Source organism: Phalacrocorax aristotelis, chromosome 7 (genome assembly GCF_949628215.1).
Source record: "Phalacrocorax aristotelis chromosome 7, bGulAri2.1, whole genome shotgun sequence".
NCBI lineage: Eukaryota > Metazoa > Chordata > Aves > Suliformes > Phalacrocoracidae > Phalacrocorax > Phalacrocorax aristotelis.
The window spans coordinates 7,685,730-7,703,501 of record NC_134282.1 but is presented as its reverse complement, the minus strand read 5'-3'; the positions used below and the strand labels follow the sequence as shown (position 1 = coordinate 7,703,501).

The 17,772-nt window shown below is 43.1% G+C and overlaps 1 protein-coding gene across 4 annotated transcripts in view; it reads right to left on the bottom strand.

Moving 5' to 3' along the window:
• Positions 1-15,466, bottom strand: part of PPM1L (protein phosphatase, Mg2+/Mn2+ dependent 1L) — a 111,793-nt gene extending 96,327 nt beyond the window's left edge. For 2 of the 4 annotated variants that reach the window (XM_075098565.1, XM_075098566.1), the window contains exon 1: positions 14,539-15,466. In XM_075098565.1, the coding sequence (XP_074954666.1) occupies positions 14,539-14,937 (399 nt within the window). In that variant the 5' untranslated portion in view covers positions 14,938-15,466. Of the gene's footprint in view, positions 1-10,257; positions 10,404-14,538 lie in introns of those variants that run through there. The other 2 variants (XM_075098569.1, XM_075098568.1) reach the window with 2 other exon arrangements.
• Between the last annotated feature and the right edge of the window lie 2,306 nt (positions 15,467-17,772).

Sequence of the window (17,772 nt, the reverse complement as noted above, 5' to 3'; positions counted from 1 at the left end):
AAACCCTCAATTAAATGGTGTTTGTCACTGAAATTGTATTTAACTCTCCTATCAATTGGGAGTGCTGGGAAACTCAGTACCAAAACATTCCAGTAAAAATATCTCTCTTGGCTACAATAGGTTTGAGGTTACAGCCTTTCATATTATTCATCAGCATGATTTTCATCTTCTTTCACAGTCAGGTTTTTCGTTAATAAGAGACATACAACCCGCATGCCAAAAAAGCTTTTAAAACCTACGTTTGAAACAACTAATTCCAATATGCATCTGCATACACTTTCTTTTGGCTCTTCTGCCACAGCATCATAATGTTGTTTATTAGAAGCAGCTATCTCAACTGCCAGTCTTGAAAGTTTACATGAACACTTTAGAATATACAAACTCCAACTCATGCAACTTCAAGTGTGGAGTGCAAAACCCAACACATCCCAAGAGACACTCTAATTTACTGAAGAGTATTTTTCTAGTCATCACAGACCTCCAACAAGAACCAGGATGCAGCTACTGTCTTCAGCTGCTGTCTTTCACTACCAGCCAGACTGGCACTGTTCTTTACAAGGAGGCAGGTAAGTTAAATAGAAGTTGCTTTTTTTTTTTAAAAAAAAAAAGCACATTATTTAAAAACAAAACTATTAACAAAATCTATATCTCAAAGCCTGAGAATATAATCTATCACCTTAGTGAGATAACTAATTAAAATAATAGATTAGAAATAGCACATACTTGCTTCTGAAGGTTAAAGAGAAATACAGATACTGACCTGGTAATACCAAGGTACAACCTCCTACCAGAGCCACTAGGACAGAGCCTTTGAGCAGATTTAGATGAGGGCACCAATACTCTAGCAAAGAATGCCTTACACAATGGCAAGTTCTCCTAAGCAAGAAAAAGTGTGGGGGTCTTGAAATTATTGACTATCTTATCATCATTCTCTTTGAAGAGATGATAGGTTAGCTTGATCAGGTGAAATTACCTCCAATTCTTGTTTGCCCTGCTCTAAATCCAGTTATAACTGGAGTCTAAGGAGACGGTTCCTGACCTTATCACAGACAATCTGGCCACCAAGTCCAGATCTCAGGAAGAGATGCCTAATAAGACGATCTCCATCACAAAACTGACCTTAAAACTCCCAGAAGCATGTCAATTCACCTTTCAGGGCCTTAAAATGTTGTGTACGATTAGTTCTAGAAGCAAGTACACAGAATTCACAGAATCATTAAGTTGGAAAAGACCTCTAAGATCAAGTCCAACTCTAAATGTAACACTACCAGTTTACCACTAAACCATGTCCCTAAGCACCACATCCAAACGTCTTTTAAATACCTCCAGGGATGGCGACTCAACCACCTCTCAGGGCAGCCAGTTCCAATGTTTGACAACCCTTTCAGTGAAATAATATTTCCTAATATCCAATCTAAACCCTCTCTGATGCAACTTGAGACCATTTCCTCTCATCCTATTGCTATACCTTGGGAGAAGAGACCAACAGCCACCTCACTACACCCTCCTTTCAGGTAGTTGTAGAGAGCAATGAGGTCTCCCCTCAGCTTCCTCTTCTCCAGGCTAAACCCCTCCAGCTCCCTCAACCTCTCGTCCTAAGACCAGCTCTCCAGACCCTTCCCCAGCTCCATTGCCCTTCTCTGGACACGCTCCAGCACCTCAATGTCCTTCTTGCCCTGACGGGCCCAAAACTGAACACAGTATTCGAGATGTGGCCTCACCAGTGCCGAGCACAAAGGCACCATCACTCCCCCGCTCCTGCTGGCCACACCATTGCTGACACAAGCCAGGATGCTGTTGGCCTTCTTGGCCACCTGGGCACACTGCTGGCTCATGCTCAGCCAGTTGTCGACCAGCACCCCAGGTCCTTCTCCACCAGGCAGCTCTCCAGCCACTCTTGCCCAGGGCTGTAGCGTTGCCTGGGGTTGTTGTGACCCAAGTGCAGGACCCAGCACTTGACTTGGTTAAACCTCATACAGCTGGCCTTGGCCCATCGAGCCAGCCTGTCCAGATCCCTCTGCAGGGACCTCAAGCAGATCAACACTCCCACTCAATTTTATGTCATCTGCAAACTTAATGAGGGTGCACTCGATCCCCTCATCCAGATCACTGATAAAGATATTAAACAAGACTGGCCCCAACACTGAGCCCTGGGGAATGCTGCTTGTGACCAGCTGCCAACTGGATTTAGCTCCGATCACCACAACCCTCTGGGCTCAGCCATCCAGCCAGTTTTTTACCCAGCAAAGAGTACACCTGTCTAATCCATGAGCCACCAGCTTCTCTAGGAGGATGCTGTGGGAGACAGTGTCGAAGGCTTTACGAAAAGTCCAGGTAGACAACATCCACAGCCTTTCCCTCATCTACTAAGCAGGTCACCTGATCATAGGAGGAGATCAAGTTAGTTAAGCAGGACCTGCCTTTCCTAAACACATGCTGACTGGGCCTCATCATTTGGTTATCCTGTAGGTGATGGCACTCAAGATGAACCACTCCATAATCTTCCCCAGCCCCAAGGCCAGACTGACAGGCCTGCAGTTCTTCAGACCCTCCTTCCATCCCTTCTGGTAGATGGGTGTCACATTTGCCAACCTCCAGTCAACTGGGACCTCTCCTGTTAAATCATTTAATAATGTCTAACAAATGTAGATACATTATTTGGCCTCTTAATTTTTCATTCTGCTTTTATCTACAGTTACAATATCCACACAAAAACAGGGAGAAAAAATCTCACCAAAGAAAAAATTTCTAGTAAATACCATTCTCCTTTTCAGAAACAATACAAAAAGAATTGTGAATCGGTATACCAGGATACATAACTGCTAAAATAAATACTACAGCAAAAAAAGAATTCAGGTTGATGATTTAAATGATTGTCAATTTAAACCATCACAGAAAATGCTTATTTAAAGCACTGATTGAAATAATTCCATCCTGGAGGCAGGAGATTGCTCCTGCCCTCAAAGTTAAAAATAATATCACCATTAACCTCAGCAACAATTTTCTAATTGCCAAAGATTACAAATCTTTTATGCAACATTCATCCACAGAGAATTCAATCATTCTACTTTGCCTTCCAAAACTACTACTGTAACAGTAGTTGTCAGGCAAGTCCCTTTTAAAAAAAGTCAAAGTTATGTGATATATTTTATATGAAAGCATAAAACATTTTGCAGACTGAAAATGCCTGTCATACCAACCTCGGTGTAAATTAACGTAGCACCTCCCATTACTACTTATGCATGATACATAAGCAAGAAGAGCTGCTTGGACCTCTTTTCTGACACATCGATGCCAATTGGCACTATGAAACAGGCAGCTGGTCCTACATTTTGTTCTCTATGTCGTGAGCAATAAGGACTGTGAATCCGTGCCAGCAAACCAGTGACCATCAGTAGAAACAAAGAGGGCAAAGTTTAGTTTTCAGAGCATCCAGAGTTACAAAACTGTTAGTGCTCTTTCAAGAGCCATAAAGAAACACTGCCAAAATGCACACTCATGCTCTCTGTTTTTCTCAAACATGCACAGAGAGAGAGAAAACAGTATTCATCCTAAACCACAGAAATAACCCTTACATATACATTGCTCGGGTTTGGATCTCAGGCAGTATACAAACAACTGTACATTGAAACTGAGAGTAGTTTTCCTATAGCTGCCTGGTGATCTTGCTAGAACAGTTTGTTATTAAATACGTCTAGTCTTACAGCAATCTAAAATTAAGGCAAGCTATGATGCAAAAAAACACACACTGTTGTCCCTTTTCTCCTCTTCTCACACGCTTGTCTTCAAATCCCAAGCTCTACTCTTCATCCTCACCCGCTTCCTGCACTGGAGTTCCTGTGCCTTGTTATTCCAGTAAGAACGTTGGATGCTTTTGACTGCAGAGGTAGCAATAGCTTTCTTCCAAGCAGTTAGTAAAAATTTACTTTCCTTGTCACGGTTCAGTTAACCGCGTCTCCAAGCATGTAGTGCAAGGCCACTCACCTTCACCTCTCTCCAACAGGAATCCCAGCAGCATCCTGCCCACAGACAAGTGGGCTTAGTCCTCACATCAGCAGCTGTGATCAGGTGTGCTGAGAATCATGATCCCAGTATCAGCTGCTCATTATCATAGGCATTTCACAACAAAATCTTGTTTAATCTCAGTTATAGGAGAACATGAGTTATAACACAACCGTCTACATGTACTGTAATCCTACATATGACTTCGGTCAGTTTGGTGTCTTCCAGTTAACGCCACTTCAGGGAACGAGATTGTCTCCTTCCCAGTGTTGCTGCTTCTGTCCTCCTTGTGAACTAGAGACTGTTTTCATCTACTCTGTAGTTATGTAGCTATTTTCCTACTTCTGTGTCATTTCCCTTTTGTTCCATACCAATAAAGGGCCAAACTTAGGGTGATCAGGAATAAATATCTAATGAAGTTTTGTTCAGTGGCATCACCCAGATTCCTGTCCAACCTCCCTGCTCTCAGCAGAAATAAACCCACTGTAACCACATCACATGTATGTCAGATTAAAACCATTAAAAGCACCTTCTACAACCTAGATAGTGTCCCATGCATCTGTTTTCCCAAAAGTAGGTTCGCTCACTTGGTGTGCAAAGCACCAAAATGCACAAAGTATTTCATTCATTTCATATTTGTGCCAAGATGGGTGTTTGTTGGTAACTCCACAAAGCTAGCACCTGCACTGAGAAACTACAAGGGATTTATACAGTTCAGTGTGTCAGTCACAGCTAATATCCACACACCCCCAGCTGATCATTGGTTAGTTTCCTTCTTACTTCATCTTAAAGGTATAGCTCCCTTTAAATTTGCCAAGCATGCTCAGAGTCAGGGGCTTATTTGAGTAAGGGGCTTTCTGACCTACAGGCATGATTTTTAGTATTATAATGAAGATAGTTCACCTAAAAGACACTTAGTTTCAATTCTTATCAACATGCATAAACATCCCAACTAGTTGTTCTGCTCGACTTCATACTTTCAGCTTTCAGCATCTTCTGAGGTGGAATGTTCCCTTTTATCAGTCACTCAGTTCTCTCAGTTCTTCAAGGATATAGTCATAAAATAATGCTTCCCTATCTCTCAGTTCCCTCTTCTGACCACCAGATTCTGTTTTGCAAAGCTCACGTGGTCCACTGTTATTACTTAGTAGAAAATTATATTTTCTAGGGATATCACATTCTAAAAAGACTTAAACTTTAAAAAAAGGCTAGAAAAACTAGAAAAAACCATTCACTCAAATTCAGGAAAGTAAATGAAAGTTCAGGGTTATAAATATTAAGAAAACTAAGGAGACAAGCATATTTCGTCCACCCCTTCCTCCTACTCCCACACTAAGTTTCCACTCTTGAAGCACACAGCTTGGACAGACACTTTATTTAATGCTGGCCACAGTCAGATATTTCAATACCTCAGCTTCAGTGTGTGTTTGGAGGTAACATACATTTCAGGGAAAGTTTAGGCAATTCTGAGGTTCAGTCCAAGCACAGACTACCTGCAAATAAATCATGTTCCCATTTAAAATGCACGTTTAAAGAAGTGCAAGCGAGCCGTGGCACACCAGAGAACTATATTATGGGACACGCACTTTCACTTATCAGAAGAAATGTTTCATGCCCTCCAGCAGTTTTCTATCTGGTAGAGAATAAAAAAGGAAAGAGATTTATTACATTAAAAAGCATATTGATTGAAAGCAGTATGGTATGACAGCTTCATCTATTATAACAGAACTTAATAAAATCAAATGTTTACCCTGGAAGGGGATTTTGGAAAAAAAAAGCGCCTTTTCAACATTTATGACAATGAGAAAATTTGCAAGGGATAACATTTTAGAGCTGAAAGTAAATGCAAATAAATGTTCATTTCTCTAGGGGAGCTTTGAGGTTTGCCGACATGACATGCTATGGATAATTGCATTGTGGTTTAGCAGTTAAAACACGTACTTTGATTGTCTGGCTGGAGATGTCAGCTGCTCACACAGCTGTGAATCAGACAAGGTCGGAGATGATGAGAAGCGGCAATGTTTCAGCATCATAATCAATTTGTATCAGCAGCAGCTCTCAGAAGTTTGTTATGGCACCCAATCGAAAGAGAGACGCTTCTTCCACTCCCCTCGCCCGCTTTGCTCTATCACTCAACAACTCGGCCCCTGCTCTCCCTGGAGCCCAAGCTCCTGTCCAGCTCAGTGCTGTACGTAACCACCCAACAGCTACTCCCCTGGAATAACTTTTCTACAAGAGTAGAAAGAAAGGTAGATTTTTCCATTCAGATTATTTTATGGCCTCCAAATTACTCTAGACCTGTAAGTCTAGTCTTAAGAAGCACTTACTGTTCTTTTTATTTGTTGAATGTAATCAAGGTAGTTCACTTATGCCAGTTCAGGAACAGCCGTGACATCTAAATATCAGGCCTTAGGGCATAAATGGGCCGTTATTTAAACTACAGTTTACCCCAATCTCCTCTACTTACCCTGACTCAAGTATTTATTAGTATTCTGGCATCTGTAACCTTTCTTCTTCTAAACTGCAGTGAAATTTACTTTTTTTAAAGCTCTGCTGCTTTCAAATGAAATCTCTATATTTGGCAGTAAGTTTTAAACTTCTTTAAGAAAAACACTAGCTAAAGTGTTTAACACTAGCTAACCATCAGGAGTAAAAGCACACAAACAGCCCAAAAGAAAGAAATGCTCCAACTTGCTGCAACTACTGATTCTGCATATGACTTATAAAGGCCTGGAGATCACAAGCTTCTGTACGTACATCTTTGTCAGGATAGAAACTTCCTTTTGGACTTGCCTTATCTGTCGTCTTTGTTGTCTTATTATCTTTGGGGTGAACTGAAACTCTACAGGGCTAATAAAGACAAAGAGTCATTAAATCTTCATGATCTTCTTTTACATGGAAGATCTCCTGGGCTGGCCTTGAGCCAGAGAAACTGGTCTGTCCAGCGAGACTGGTATCTAGCAACAGAGACACTGAACATTGGTGATAACAAACCTGACTAGGACACCAGCAGCTGAAGGGAACTGATAGTTATAAAAGCTGTTTTAAAGAAAAAGAGCCTCACTCTCATATCTAGTCCCTATTTCAGATGATGGTGGCACAGGGCATATGTTCCCAAACATGTTACAGAGACTTTCAAACCGCGGCACGCACACACACTGCTAGGAACATGCAGATCATTTTAATCACCACAGATGTTCCACACGGTACAAGCCACAGCTCATATTACGGCTTGTCTTTGGCATCCTGCCCAAGATGCAGGATGAGCACCCCAGTGCTGCTGTACAGCTCCTCCGGTGTCTGCTTGGGTCCCAGCACATGCAAGGACCTACCTGGTGCAAAGACCCAAGGGCCGGCATGGGCAAACAGGGCACAGCTTGTTGAGGTAGAACATCCCCTGAATGGATGCAGAAGTAAGGTTCATGGGATGCTCAGGTACAAAAGCATGGTCACAAGGTTGCCTGGACAGCAGGGACATGGATGTGTGGATAAATAGGCTTGCTTTGCGGGGGCACAGAGTAGGGAGGGTGGCAGTAGGGTCCAAAGGGTGGGTGAGTTCACTTAAACTTCAAGGTTTTAACAAATACTATAGTGAAGAAGCGGAGCTAGAGGCGTATGATTTTCTGTGCATAATTATAGCAGCTGCTGCCGTTAAATTAGTTTTGGGAACTCTCCTTTCAAGGGTGTAGATTGAAACGAAAGGACACTACAGAAGGAGTACATAAGAATTTTGTTCCTTTTTCTAGACCTATCAGTATCTATGCTGGCTTAAAGCAAAGCACAAGTCCCAAACCTTGAGACCCGAGAAACATTAGTGCCAGTTATATTTGGATTGCCTTTCTGGGTAACAAAAATTGACCAATCTTGCACATGACTCTGAAGAGATCCGCATGTTCAAAGGCTCCTGGGTATGGGGGAATGGTACAGCACTGCCTGTAGTTTCACATCTGTGAAGGCAATAAGTATGCACTGAGGAAGCATGCTAGATGGGCCAGGTGAAGGTGGTCAGGGCTGAAGGGTCCTGAGAGCAAGAGAACATTGAGAAGTGCCACATCCAGTGCAGGGGAACCCATCAACTAGTACAGGGCCTTCCTACAGGGCCAAGACAGTGCCAACAACCTCCTGGCATATGGATGCTTTTAAAAAGTGAAAGCTGCCAGAAGCCAAAACTCAGTTTTAAGCAACAATTTACACCATGAATATTTGGATCTCTAACAAAAGGGAGGAAGGAGAAATACCACTCTGGTCCAAAAGAGATACTGAAAGCATGACACTGAAGACAGAGCTAGAGCAATCTGCTGTTTTAGCTAAACCCCCATGACAGAAGAATCAAAATTTTCTTTCTCTCACACTACTAAACACAAAAATGTTCAAGCTCCTGACCTGCAGAACGGAATTGATCAAAATCCTACTGCCCCAAAACTGCATTTAAATTTGCTTATTATACATCCAGGCTGGACACCAGGTTAAGCAGGACTAGCTAATTCTTCACCGCTGCCTATGTTGCACGGTAAGCAGTATCAGAAGCACAAATCAGCACATTTTAAAGCAATTTAAGATGTTGCTCATTTCTGAGCCTTGATCCATCTTTAGAGATTGCTTATATATCTAAGGGCATGGCCCCAAGAGTGCAACCGCAGGGTATCAAGTTAAAAAGCACCAGGCACTCTAATAACTGCACTCTGAACATCCCTGCTCAGTAGCTGTGAAATATCCTCCCCACCTACGGCGATGGATAAGCTGGCGGGCATTGACCACGCAGCAAGAGCACGCACACAAACGCTTCCTATGGAGTAGTCTGAGTTACTCAAGTTCATGGAGAAATTTAAATGGCCTTCATAATCTGAAAGCATCTAAGAATCAAAATTGATTTAATTAAACCAGTGGCAATCAGCTGGTGGCCTGTGTGCCCAAACATGGAAGCACTGATTCAAGCCAAGCTGGCAGACTACATTTAAAATTAATTGAGTTTTTGATTTTTATAAAAATTGAAAAAGACTCAGTTCAACACCCAATGACAGAGCTGTGAATGGCAGCGATAAGAGTTCCTACTTCCAATTACATATTTTTACACCATTTTAATCAATTTTAAGTCACAGCTTTGTACAGCGAATGAGCATATAGTGTAGACCTAAAATCAAATAAGCATGGTTTTGTAGGGTGAAAATCATAACCCTGTAACATGATATCCAAGAATGAAAACTTGGATAAATTAAATGAAATGCCAGAAATGTTCCTATATATCATTTTGGCTTATATTTTAGGCCACTGATGTGGAATTTATAAGCAGATTTGAGACTTGCATATCAACATGACCTCACCTATGTAAATATTTATTCAAACATTTAGGCACTTTGCAGAGGATTCTAGATTAGAAACTGAAGGAAATTACTATAAAAGGAAAACCATCCCAGCAGTTTCTTTTTAAAACTGCAAAGCCTCAAAGGCTTCGCCTCACAACTAGGCTATAACATCCATAAAAATTCAAAGCTGTTTTTGATTTATTCTTACATTTTATAAAATCTCAAGCCATTAATCCTTAATGGCCTTTACTCAAAAGTATGATAGATAAATTTTCATCACTAAGTTTGCTTAAGTAGTTCAGTATCAGAGGAATAGGTTTTGATTTAGAATTAGCTGCTCCAGATAAATCTAGAAAAACACCAACTTGTTAGCTTTCTCTTCTTTCAACACAGTGTAATCACCTTCTGCTATTAGGATCAGAAACTAGGAAAAATGAAAAAATCCAAAGATCATCAAAATAAAAATATTAGCTCATTAGTCCGTATTCAGTAGAAGGCAAACATTATCTTCAAACTGTCAACTATCATCTCCAATTAAATGGAATAGATTTCCCCCATCAATGCCTGAAAAGATGTTCATCATCATAGCACAGCCTACAGTTCAGGTCATCAGTTTGTGAAGGGGCTAAAAAAATCACGTTAACTGGCACGAACACAAGAGTACAGACACCATGTCCTATTCAGACAGTGTGATTTACAGCTGCTCTGCCGATATCCTCACAAGTTTGGTACATTTATGGTAGTTTACTCGTTTGCCTTCACTGTGGACTAAGTCATCTCATATTCGTTAAAGGAAGAGAACACGCACACGAGCTATTACCACAGTACACAGCATTTCAGAAGTTCCCTTCCCAGCCTAACCTCACATCAACTTGTTTGTTGCGGCGGGCCTGAAGTCGACAGCAAGTTCACCCCAATGAATTGGGGAGGAATTAATCATGCTTTCAAGTACCTGTATTTTAAATGCACAGCAGGCTCATTCAAACACAGCTGGCGCAGTGCCCTCTTCTCCGGGCCTTACCTCAGCATTCACGTTTCCATAGTCTCAGACAACACCAGTAAGGACTCTCACCATTATCTTCTGACCTTTCCTTTTTTTTTTTTTGTCTTTGTCAGTTAATCAGTAACCAGAGACTTCTGCCAACAGTTCCTGCCACTGATTTCAAGGTCCTGGGGCACACAAAGCATGACGTGATTCTGTATGTGGTTACAAACATTAGCCATTTATACAGCAAATTGCCTCCTTTCACAATTAAGCTCCCCAATCTTGCCCTACACTATGAATAAAAATAAGGTGTATTTCACATAGTGCAACACTGTATCAGCAACTCTAAAAACCAATTACATAATGCAAAATGCTCTTCTCCACACCTACAGATCGTAAGGAACAAGCCTTGCCGTGTTCTTATTTAAGGAGGCTAAGAGAAATAAAAAGAGCAAGACATTTTTTATGAGACAGTTACTGAACTTTAATTTCCCACCGTCATTAACCGCATCAGTTTATGACTGCAAACAAGCACAGGCGGCCTATAAGGTACTATCTATTACTATAATTATTTTTAAAGTCTTCACCTCATAGGGTTAGGAAAAACCAATGATATGCAACAAAGCCATAACCATAAAACTGCAGATGGTAGCTGAGCTACTTTGTTCTTATCTAATACTGAGACCTCATTAAACTGAGTGCTTAAACCTTAAATATTTGAGAAAAGAACACTTTAGTAATTGCTAGTTGAAATAGTTAAAAAATTCTAATCCTTTCCTTTGCTCAGCTTTCAAGCTTATTGTTTGTTATTTTATCATTTATGTAGTTTGCCACTTCTCAATTTTCCAGTCTAGACAGCCCCAAAACTTCTAAATAAAGGAAAAAGGGAAGGGGGGGGGGGGGGGGGGGGAAGCACTCAAGCCATTTTTAAGCCTTATAAAGAAGCTGATCGAGAGTACAGACAAATACTTTCTTCTCTTATTTTTTGATTCTAAGTTAGATCACCTTGAGGACTCCTTTGGCCAAAGTAACTGAGTGAGACAACAGGCAGACACTATTCTTCATTCTAAGTCTACTTCTTTGCCCTCTACCTGTTCTGCATCATTATTATTATTCAATCTTCAAGAAACAAACTAACTTTTTATAAAAGGAGGACTGTACGACACACCATGTATCGAGTTTTATCTCGGAAATATTATTGCCCTTAGCAAGTAATTGCAGCAGCACACCAGATTCTTAGCTGTAACAGAGAGCATTAATAATTATTTTTGCTTATTGCTTTCTCATCAAGCCAGCCACAAAATTTAAGTAAATGGCTGCCAACCTATTCAGGCTAAAATTGTAAGATGGAAGAGGAAATGACATAACAGAAAAGTAGAATTTATGCAAAGCATTGGCAAGATTTAAGCAAAACCCAGAAATCTTCATAAATTAGCACTACACAGTAATTCGCATTACTTGAATCATGCTTCTCTATCCTTCCACTTCAACATAATATGGCAGGAAGTAATTAATGGAGACACACTCCCTTGTATATAGCTAGAAAGAATTAATCTAGCATCTCATTTGTGATATTGTCTGTTTGGAGAAACAGTTTTTTCCCCATATAGAACAGTTTGCTTCACATGTAACTCCAGAGACTAGCAGTTCTTTGTTCTTTATACACACCTGAAGAAATTTGATGGGAGCCAATTTGGAAAATTTAATCTTCACAGAGGCTTTGCTACATACGTAGATAAAGTGTTTCTCACTTTTTTTAAAAAAAAATAATAAAACAAGACATTCAGAAAACCAATTCAGATAGAGACCTGAAATCTAATATTATGTACTACGGATTAAATAAGAGCATTAATTTTTGTCTATTTCTTTTCCTTCCCCTCTTTTCTACTCAAAACTACAAAGCCTGCTAAGACTAAAACCTATTTTTCGTAATTTATTTTTTGCTGTATGCACAACACACAGTTCATGCTCTTCTGATCAGTTTTACCTAAAATCTAAAGCTAGAAACTAGTTATGTCCTGTATGATTAGGCACCTATTTCTGTGGGAGTAAAGGCCACTAAGAACATCTCAGGATTTCATTAGAAAGATAAGTAAGAGATACCAGATACACATATTTTTAAAATATTAACTTTAGTAAGGTTGGAAGAGAGATCTGCTAAACCTTTCAAAATGAGAGGCCTCATGTAGAAGCCTCATACTTTGTCACTGAATCACTTAAAGCAAGTTCTGAGGAATCAGAAAACAAAAGAAAATGAGCTTTCCACAGATCCCATATTATTAATATATTGTACAGATGTAGATCAGCAACAAAACAAACATGCAAAAAATATGTGTAGGGCACATTCTTGTCATTTAGCTATGCTCTGTGTTAGTTTCGGATTATTGAATATACCGAGTTTGCAATCAAGTGTAGGGCAAGATACATATATGATACAAAATTAAAGGAAGAAATAAGATCCCCCTTTCACAATGCCAAAGTCTAAGCGTATGTATCATAATTCTACCTGTAACGATCTCATAATACTGTTTAAAAACATGACACATATTCCAGCAAAGTTGGTTTGGCTGATCAGTTTGGACAAGGAAAACTGTCAATTTAAATAAAAGGGAAGAAGGCAGAAGACAGAGCGCAAGCACCTCCTGTCCAAAGCCTCAGAAAACAAGAGAGCCAGATGTACCAAATACACGATCAGAGCTAGTACTCCTTCAGGAGCGGATGTGTACCAGTTTGCGATACATATACATTTCTGCCTGTTTTCCTCAAAGGCCAAGGAATAGTGAACTGGCGCAAGTATGCCAGTAAGAGTTGGCACAACTGTGCCCCCATTCAGACCAGACATAAAATGGAAAACAGGCTCACAACCAGAATTTTTAATGAAGCTAACAATTTTCCATATCCAAAGTGCTTGCATTATTTTAAAGGGGGCAAAACCCTTGACACTGTGAGACAGCAGCAGGACAGATGACTGACTCCCTTTACAACCATGCAGGCAGCAGAAGAGCAGCTTTTTGATTATGTGCCTAAGGCCTGGATTTTTCAGGCAGCACTTGCAGGTTTAGAAGGGCAGCAGCTACCATCCTTGTGCTCCATCAGTATCTGGTCACTGCCAATGCTTTTCTAGGAAGGACTTTGACTATTTGATCTGTGAAAGCAGCTGGAGGAGCACCCAAGCTCTCTTGCTGCCTTACTCCTCCTCAGCAGGAGCACTTACGTGAAAAACTTCAACATTTCTCTCCAACTTCCATCATCCCAGCAAAACCTGTGAGGTCATCTCATACCCGGCATAACGGTTGCTGGAGCTAATTTGTCACACAAGGACAAATTCTTTGTCCTTTTCCACAGTTATGAAACATGTGCTCTGTGCTATACAAAAAGCTACGTGGCAGCACCACAATCCTAAATGAAGGGGAAGCTATAAAGTTTCAACATTTGTCATCTGTAATAAATGAAGTACCCCATCAAGCTGTAATCTAATTACACAGCACAGCTTAACAAAAATCACCCTGCCTAAAAAAGTTAAGAGGTTAAACGTCAGAAAGTTTCAAAATGACAGTTTTCTTGGCTCTCCACTAGGGAGGGGACAAGTACAACAGCACAGTTGTGATGACTTAAAAACTACATGCAATTCACAAACATGATACTCATGCTTAGCAACTCGCTGATCCTCACAGGAGAGTGAATTACTGCAAAAACGTGTTTTACGCACAACCAGCTTTAAGGCTGCACACATGCCTGCCTTTAAGAGGGCTCCTCTCTAACCACTGCTGATGAGCACAGCTCCTGACAGGAGGGGGAGACCAGTCCCGTGCCAAAATCAGATCACACCACACTTTGCTGTAACAAAAGATGACTCCAGGGAGTTTGTACTCATTATCGTTATTCCACGCACGTAAGAGCCACCTCCAACGGCTCTTACTTCAATTAAACCTTTACTACTACTCTAAGGGGCAGAGGGGGTATAAACACATTTACACCACGCCGATCATGGAAGGGCTAACGAGAGATAAAGGGAATGGAGTATTGCTCCCTCTCCTTATTTAGAGACTTCCCCTCACCCCACCCCCACCCCCCAAAAAAAAACCAAACCCAAGGAACAACTGCCCCAAACAATGTCTCAAGATAACTACACAAACCTGGTGGGCAAAAACACATCCATTCTCTGCCCTGGAACCATCCTCCCCCACCCTCTTTTTTTCGGTTTGTTTGTTTTTTGTTTGTTTTTTTTTTTTCCAGCTGAGCACTTGCCTCTCCTCCGTGCCCATCAAATATCCCGAAGATGGAGGGGTGAGTCTTGTTCACCAGGTCAGTGATTACTTCGAACCTGTCCTCCATGTGATCCCTCCGGCCTTGGATAGAGTAGACAGCCACGTTGTGGCTCTTGAACTCCCAGGTCTTGGAGAACTCTGCATCCAGCACGTCTAGCCCCCCGAGCCTGTCATTCTGCATGATCTCGGCCACTTTGCCCTTCACCATCTTCACCGCATCCCTGCTGGACTTAACAATGGTTTTCACCTCATCCGTGTGGAAGAAATAACTCCACAGGGCCAGGCTGATGCACAGCAAGAACAGGGTCTCCGGTCTAAGCAAGAAGTAACGCATGATCCGACCCAGCAGAGACAGCAAAGTCATTGTATCCTCTATCATTTATTATCGAGACCGTGTATCCCCACACCATGCAACGCGCACCCCGGCGGCTGGGATGGCTCCGAACCGAGGCAGCGAGTCAGTGCATGCTCCGCTGGGGCGCAGCCGACGGGCGGGCAGCGCCGACTCCCGCGCCCCGCCGCTCCCTTCTCTCGGGGGGCCGCTCCGCGCACCGCCGCTGCCGGCCGGCGGCCCCGCCGCGCCCCGTCCCTTCCCGCGGGTGGGGTTGGGGGGAGCCGCGCCGCCAGCAAGCGGCGAGGAGCGGGCCCGGCCCGGCGCGGTGCGCCTCGGCAGGCTCTGCCGGTGCCGCACCCCCGGCGGCCGCGGCCCCCCTCGGCGCCCGAGCCCGCCGCCGCGCTAGGGGCGCCCCTAGGCCGCTGCTCCGCCGCGGGAGGCCGCCGCGCTCCGCCGCTCTCCCAGCTCGTCCCGCCGCGTCGCGGAACCGGCTGCCGTCCGCAGCGAGAAGGCGCCTGGCAGGGCCGCCCGCGGGTACCTGTCTCCCGTGTCCCCCCCACGCCTTGCGCCGTCCCTCCCCCGGGGCGGAGCGCCGCCGCCGCCGCCGCCTCCTCTCCCGGCCCCCGCCGCGCGACTACAAGCCCCGGCGGCCTCCGCGGGGATGGGGGGCGGGGGGGACGGGCACCGGCACGGGTGGGCGGCACGAAGGCTTCTGGGACTCGTAGGCGGCCGGGGCCGTGGCCGGGGCCAAGGCAGGCGTGAACCGGGGCGGGAATTGTGATTGCGGTTGCTTTGCTATTGCTTTGCTATCGCTATCGCTATTGCACGGCCCCGTGGGTTACGGCCAGGGCGGACCCCCATCGGGGAGCGCCGGGGCAGCGCCGGCCGCTGGCCGTATTTCAAAAGCCGGGGTGACCCTAGCAGCCACCCCTGCTTCTGCTAAAAACCCTAGGAGAGCACCCAACGCAGGAGCGCTGGTGTTCTTCTCGAGGGTAACTGTACACGACCACCAGTAGTCTCCACTTGCGTTCACGGGCTCGCAGGTGAAGAGGGACAAAAGTAGGGATTTCTCACTTATTAAACTGATAGCAGAGTTTGCCCAGACAGCATGGAAAAAAAAAAACCCTATACTCAAAACGTGTGTTCTCTTTCTCTGACCCATGCCTGTAAGCTGCCGTTTTTCTGCTAACTGATAAGCAGTGAAAATTGCAAGCTGTGACTGTGTGAGCAGAAGTTTGCCAGAATACAAACAGCTCAGCGTAGTGTGGAGCTGCAAATGAGCTGAGCGGCGTTCAGCCAGCTGCAGACTGGGGGTCTGAAAGCTGACAGAATTCGTCAACCAACCTCAGAGAGTATGACAGCTGATGCAATAGTCAATCCCGTAAGAGTGGTGTTGAAAAGGAATTAGCAAACCACAAGACCAGTCTGAAATTTTGAGTGAAAAACATAATAAACTGCCTTTCAGCCAAGGCTGAGTGTTCAGGTACATGCCTTCCAAGCCTTTCAGCAGCTCCCACCTCCTTAGGACTTTTCTTAACGTAGAACTCACACATAAACATACCTCAACTATTGTTTTGCTAGTTTTTTCAAAGGTCAGTTTAAGTAGATCCCACAAACCCAAACCTGGTTAATCCAAGGCTAATGATTTAAGCCTTTTTGTGTCCTATTCTTATAGCCAGCTCTGAGAAGCACGAAAGTTAATGACAGATGTCATATGTAACGATGATACTGCTTGAAATCTTGGAGGTACGTAACACTTCATTTGTTTTTCAAAGGACTATCCAAAGCTGTACACTCCAGGCCTGAAGAAACTCTCACCTTTATCTTCCCATCTGTCACTGCCCACTTGAGTTGAGCCGTGGGCTCTTTCCCTGAAAAGCCAAAGTAGGTGCCCATGAGCTCAGTCATATGGTAACACCACAGGCTCGAGAGCATCTACAGCTTGCGTTGCTGACTGAGTAGCTAACTGAGTGATGACTTCCAGGAAACATAAGACTAAATGTGACAAAAAGAGGCTGAATTAAATTGCATCAGCGAAATAATATTTTTGCCATTACAAACTTTGTAGCTGCATCTAGCCTAAAGCTTTTCGGTCAGACTTAAGTCCCTGTTTTGTGAACACAGCTTTTCTCAGTTTAAACAAAGCCTCAGTTCTATCTAAACTCTGCCTCGACATGCCTGGGACGCTTGCATTACAACACAGATCCCTCAGCACCGTCAATTTGTCTTTGTATGTGTGCCCTTAGAGAGCTAATTTCTTCTCCCTGGCTTTTTGCTGTATCTGCTGCAGCAGCTCCCCTTTGAGTTGTTCATTGTACTGGCGGCAAGCTGTATGTGGCCACTAAGCAAAATTGGCTCTGTAATGATTGTGTTTGTTTTTAATAACAACTGTGTTATGGCTTCTTTTAATTCTATTTAATTTTATGTTTAATGAAAGATAAAATAAATGTAAAAATGCGGAGAATGCTGCTCACTACCGCCAACTAATTAATTATTTATTTCATCGTCGTTTTAATGAAACTTCAACGTGTATATACTGTCAGGGAACAGTGACTTGCATGAAAGTTGTGTTTCGCTGATGGCAGTTTGAACTCAGACAATGGAACTGCAAAGTGAAATAAAGCGGTTTCAAGCCAGAGAGTGCACAAATCACTCACAGAGCCACTCGCGTGCGTCTCCTCCTTGTTATTTCAGTTACTGAGGACTAGAGTCCATACACTCTCCAGCAACTTCCTCCAAAGAAGTACAGGATCCTCTCTGTGCTAAACGCTTCCCAGAAGCAGAAGATGCCCCACACTACCTTGGAGCAGTCCATTAGCAAAATGATTGTTGTTGCCCGTCTTCCATTGCATTATACATATTTTATACTGCAAGAGCATT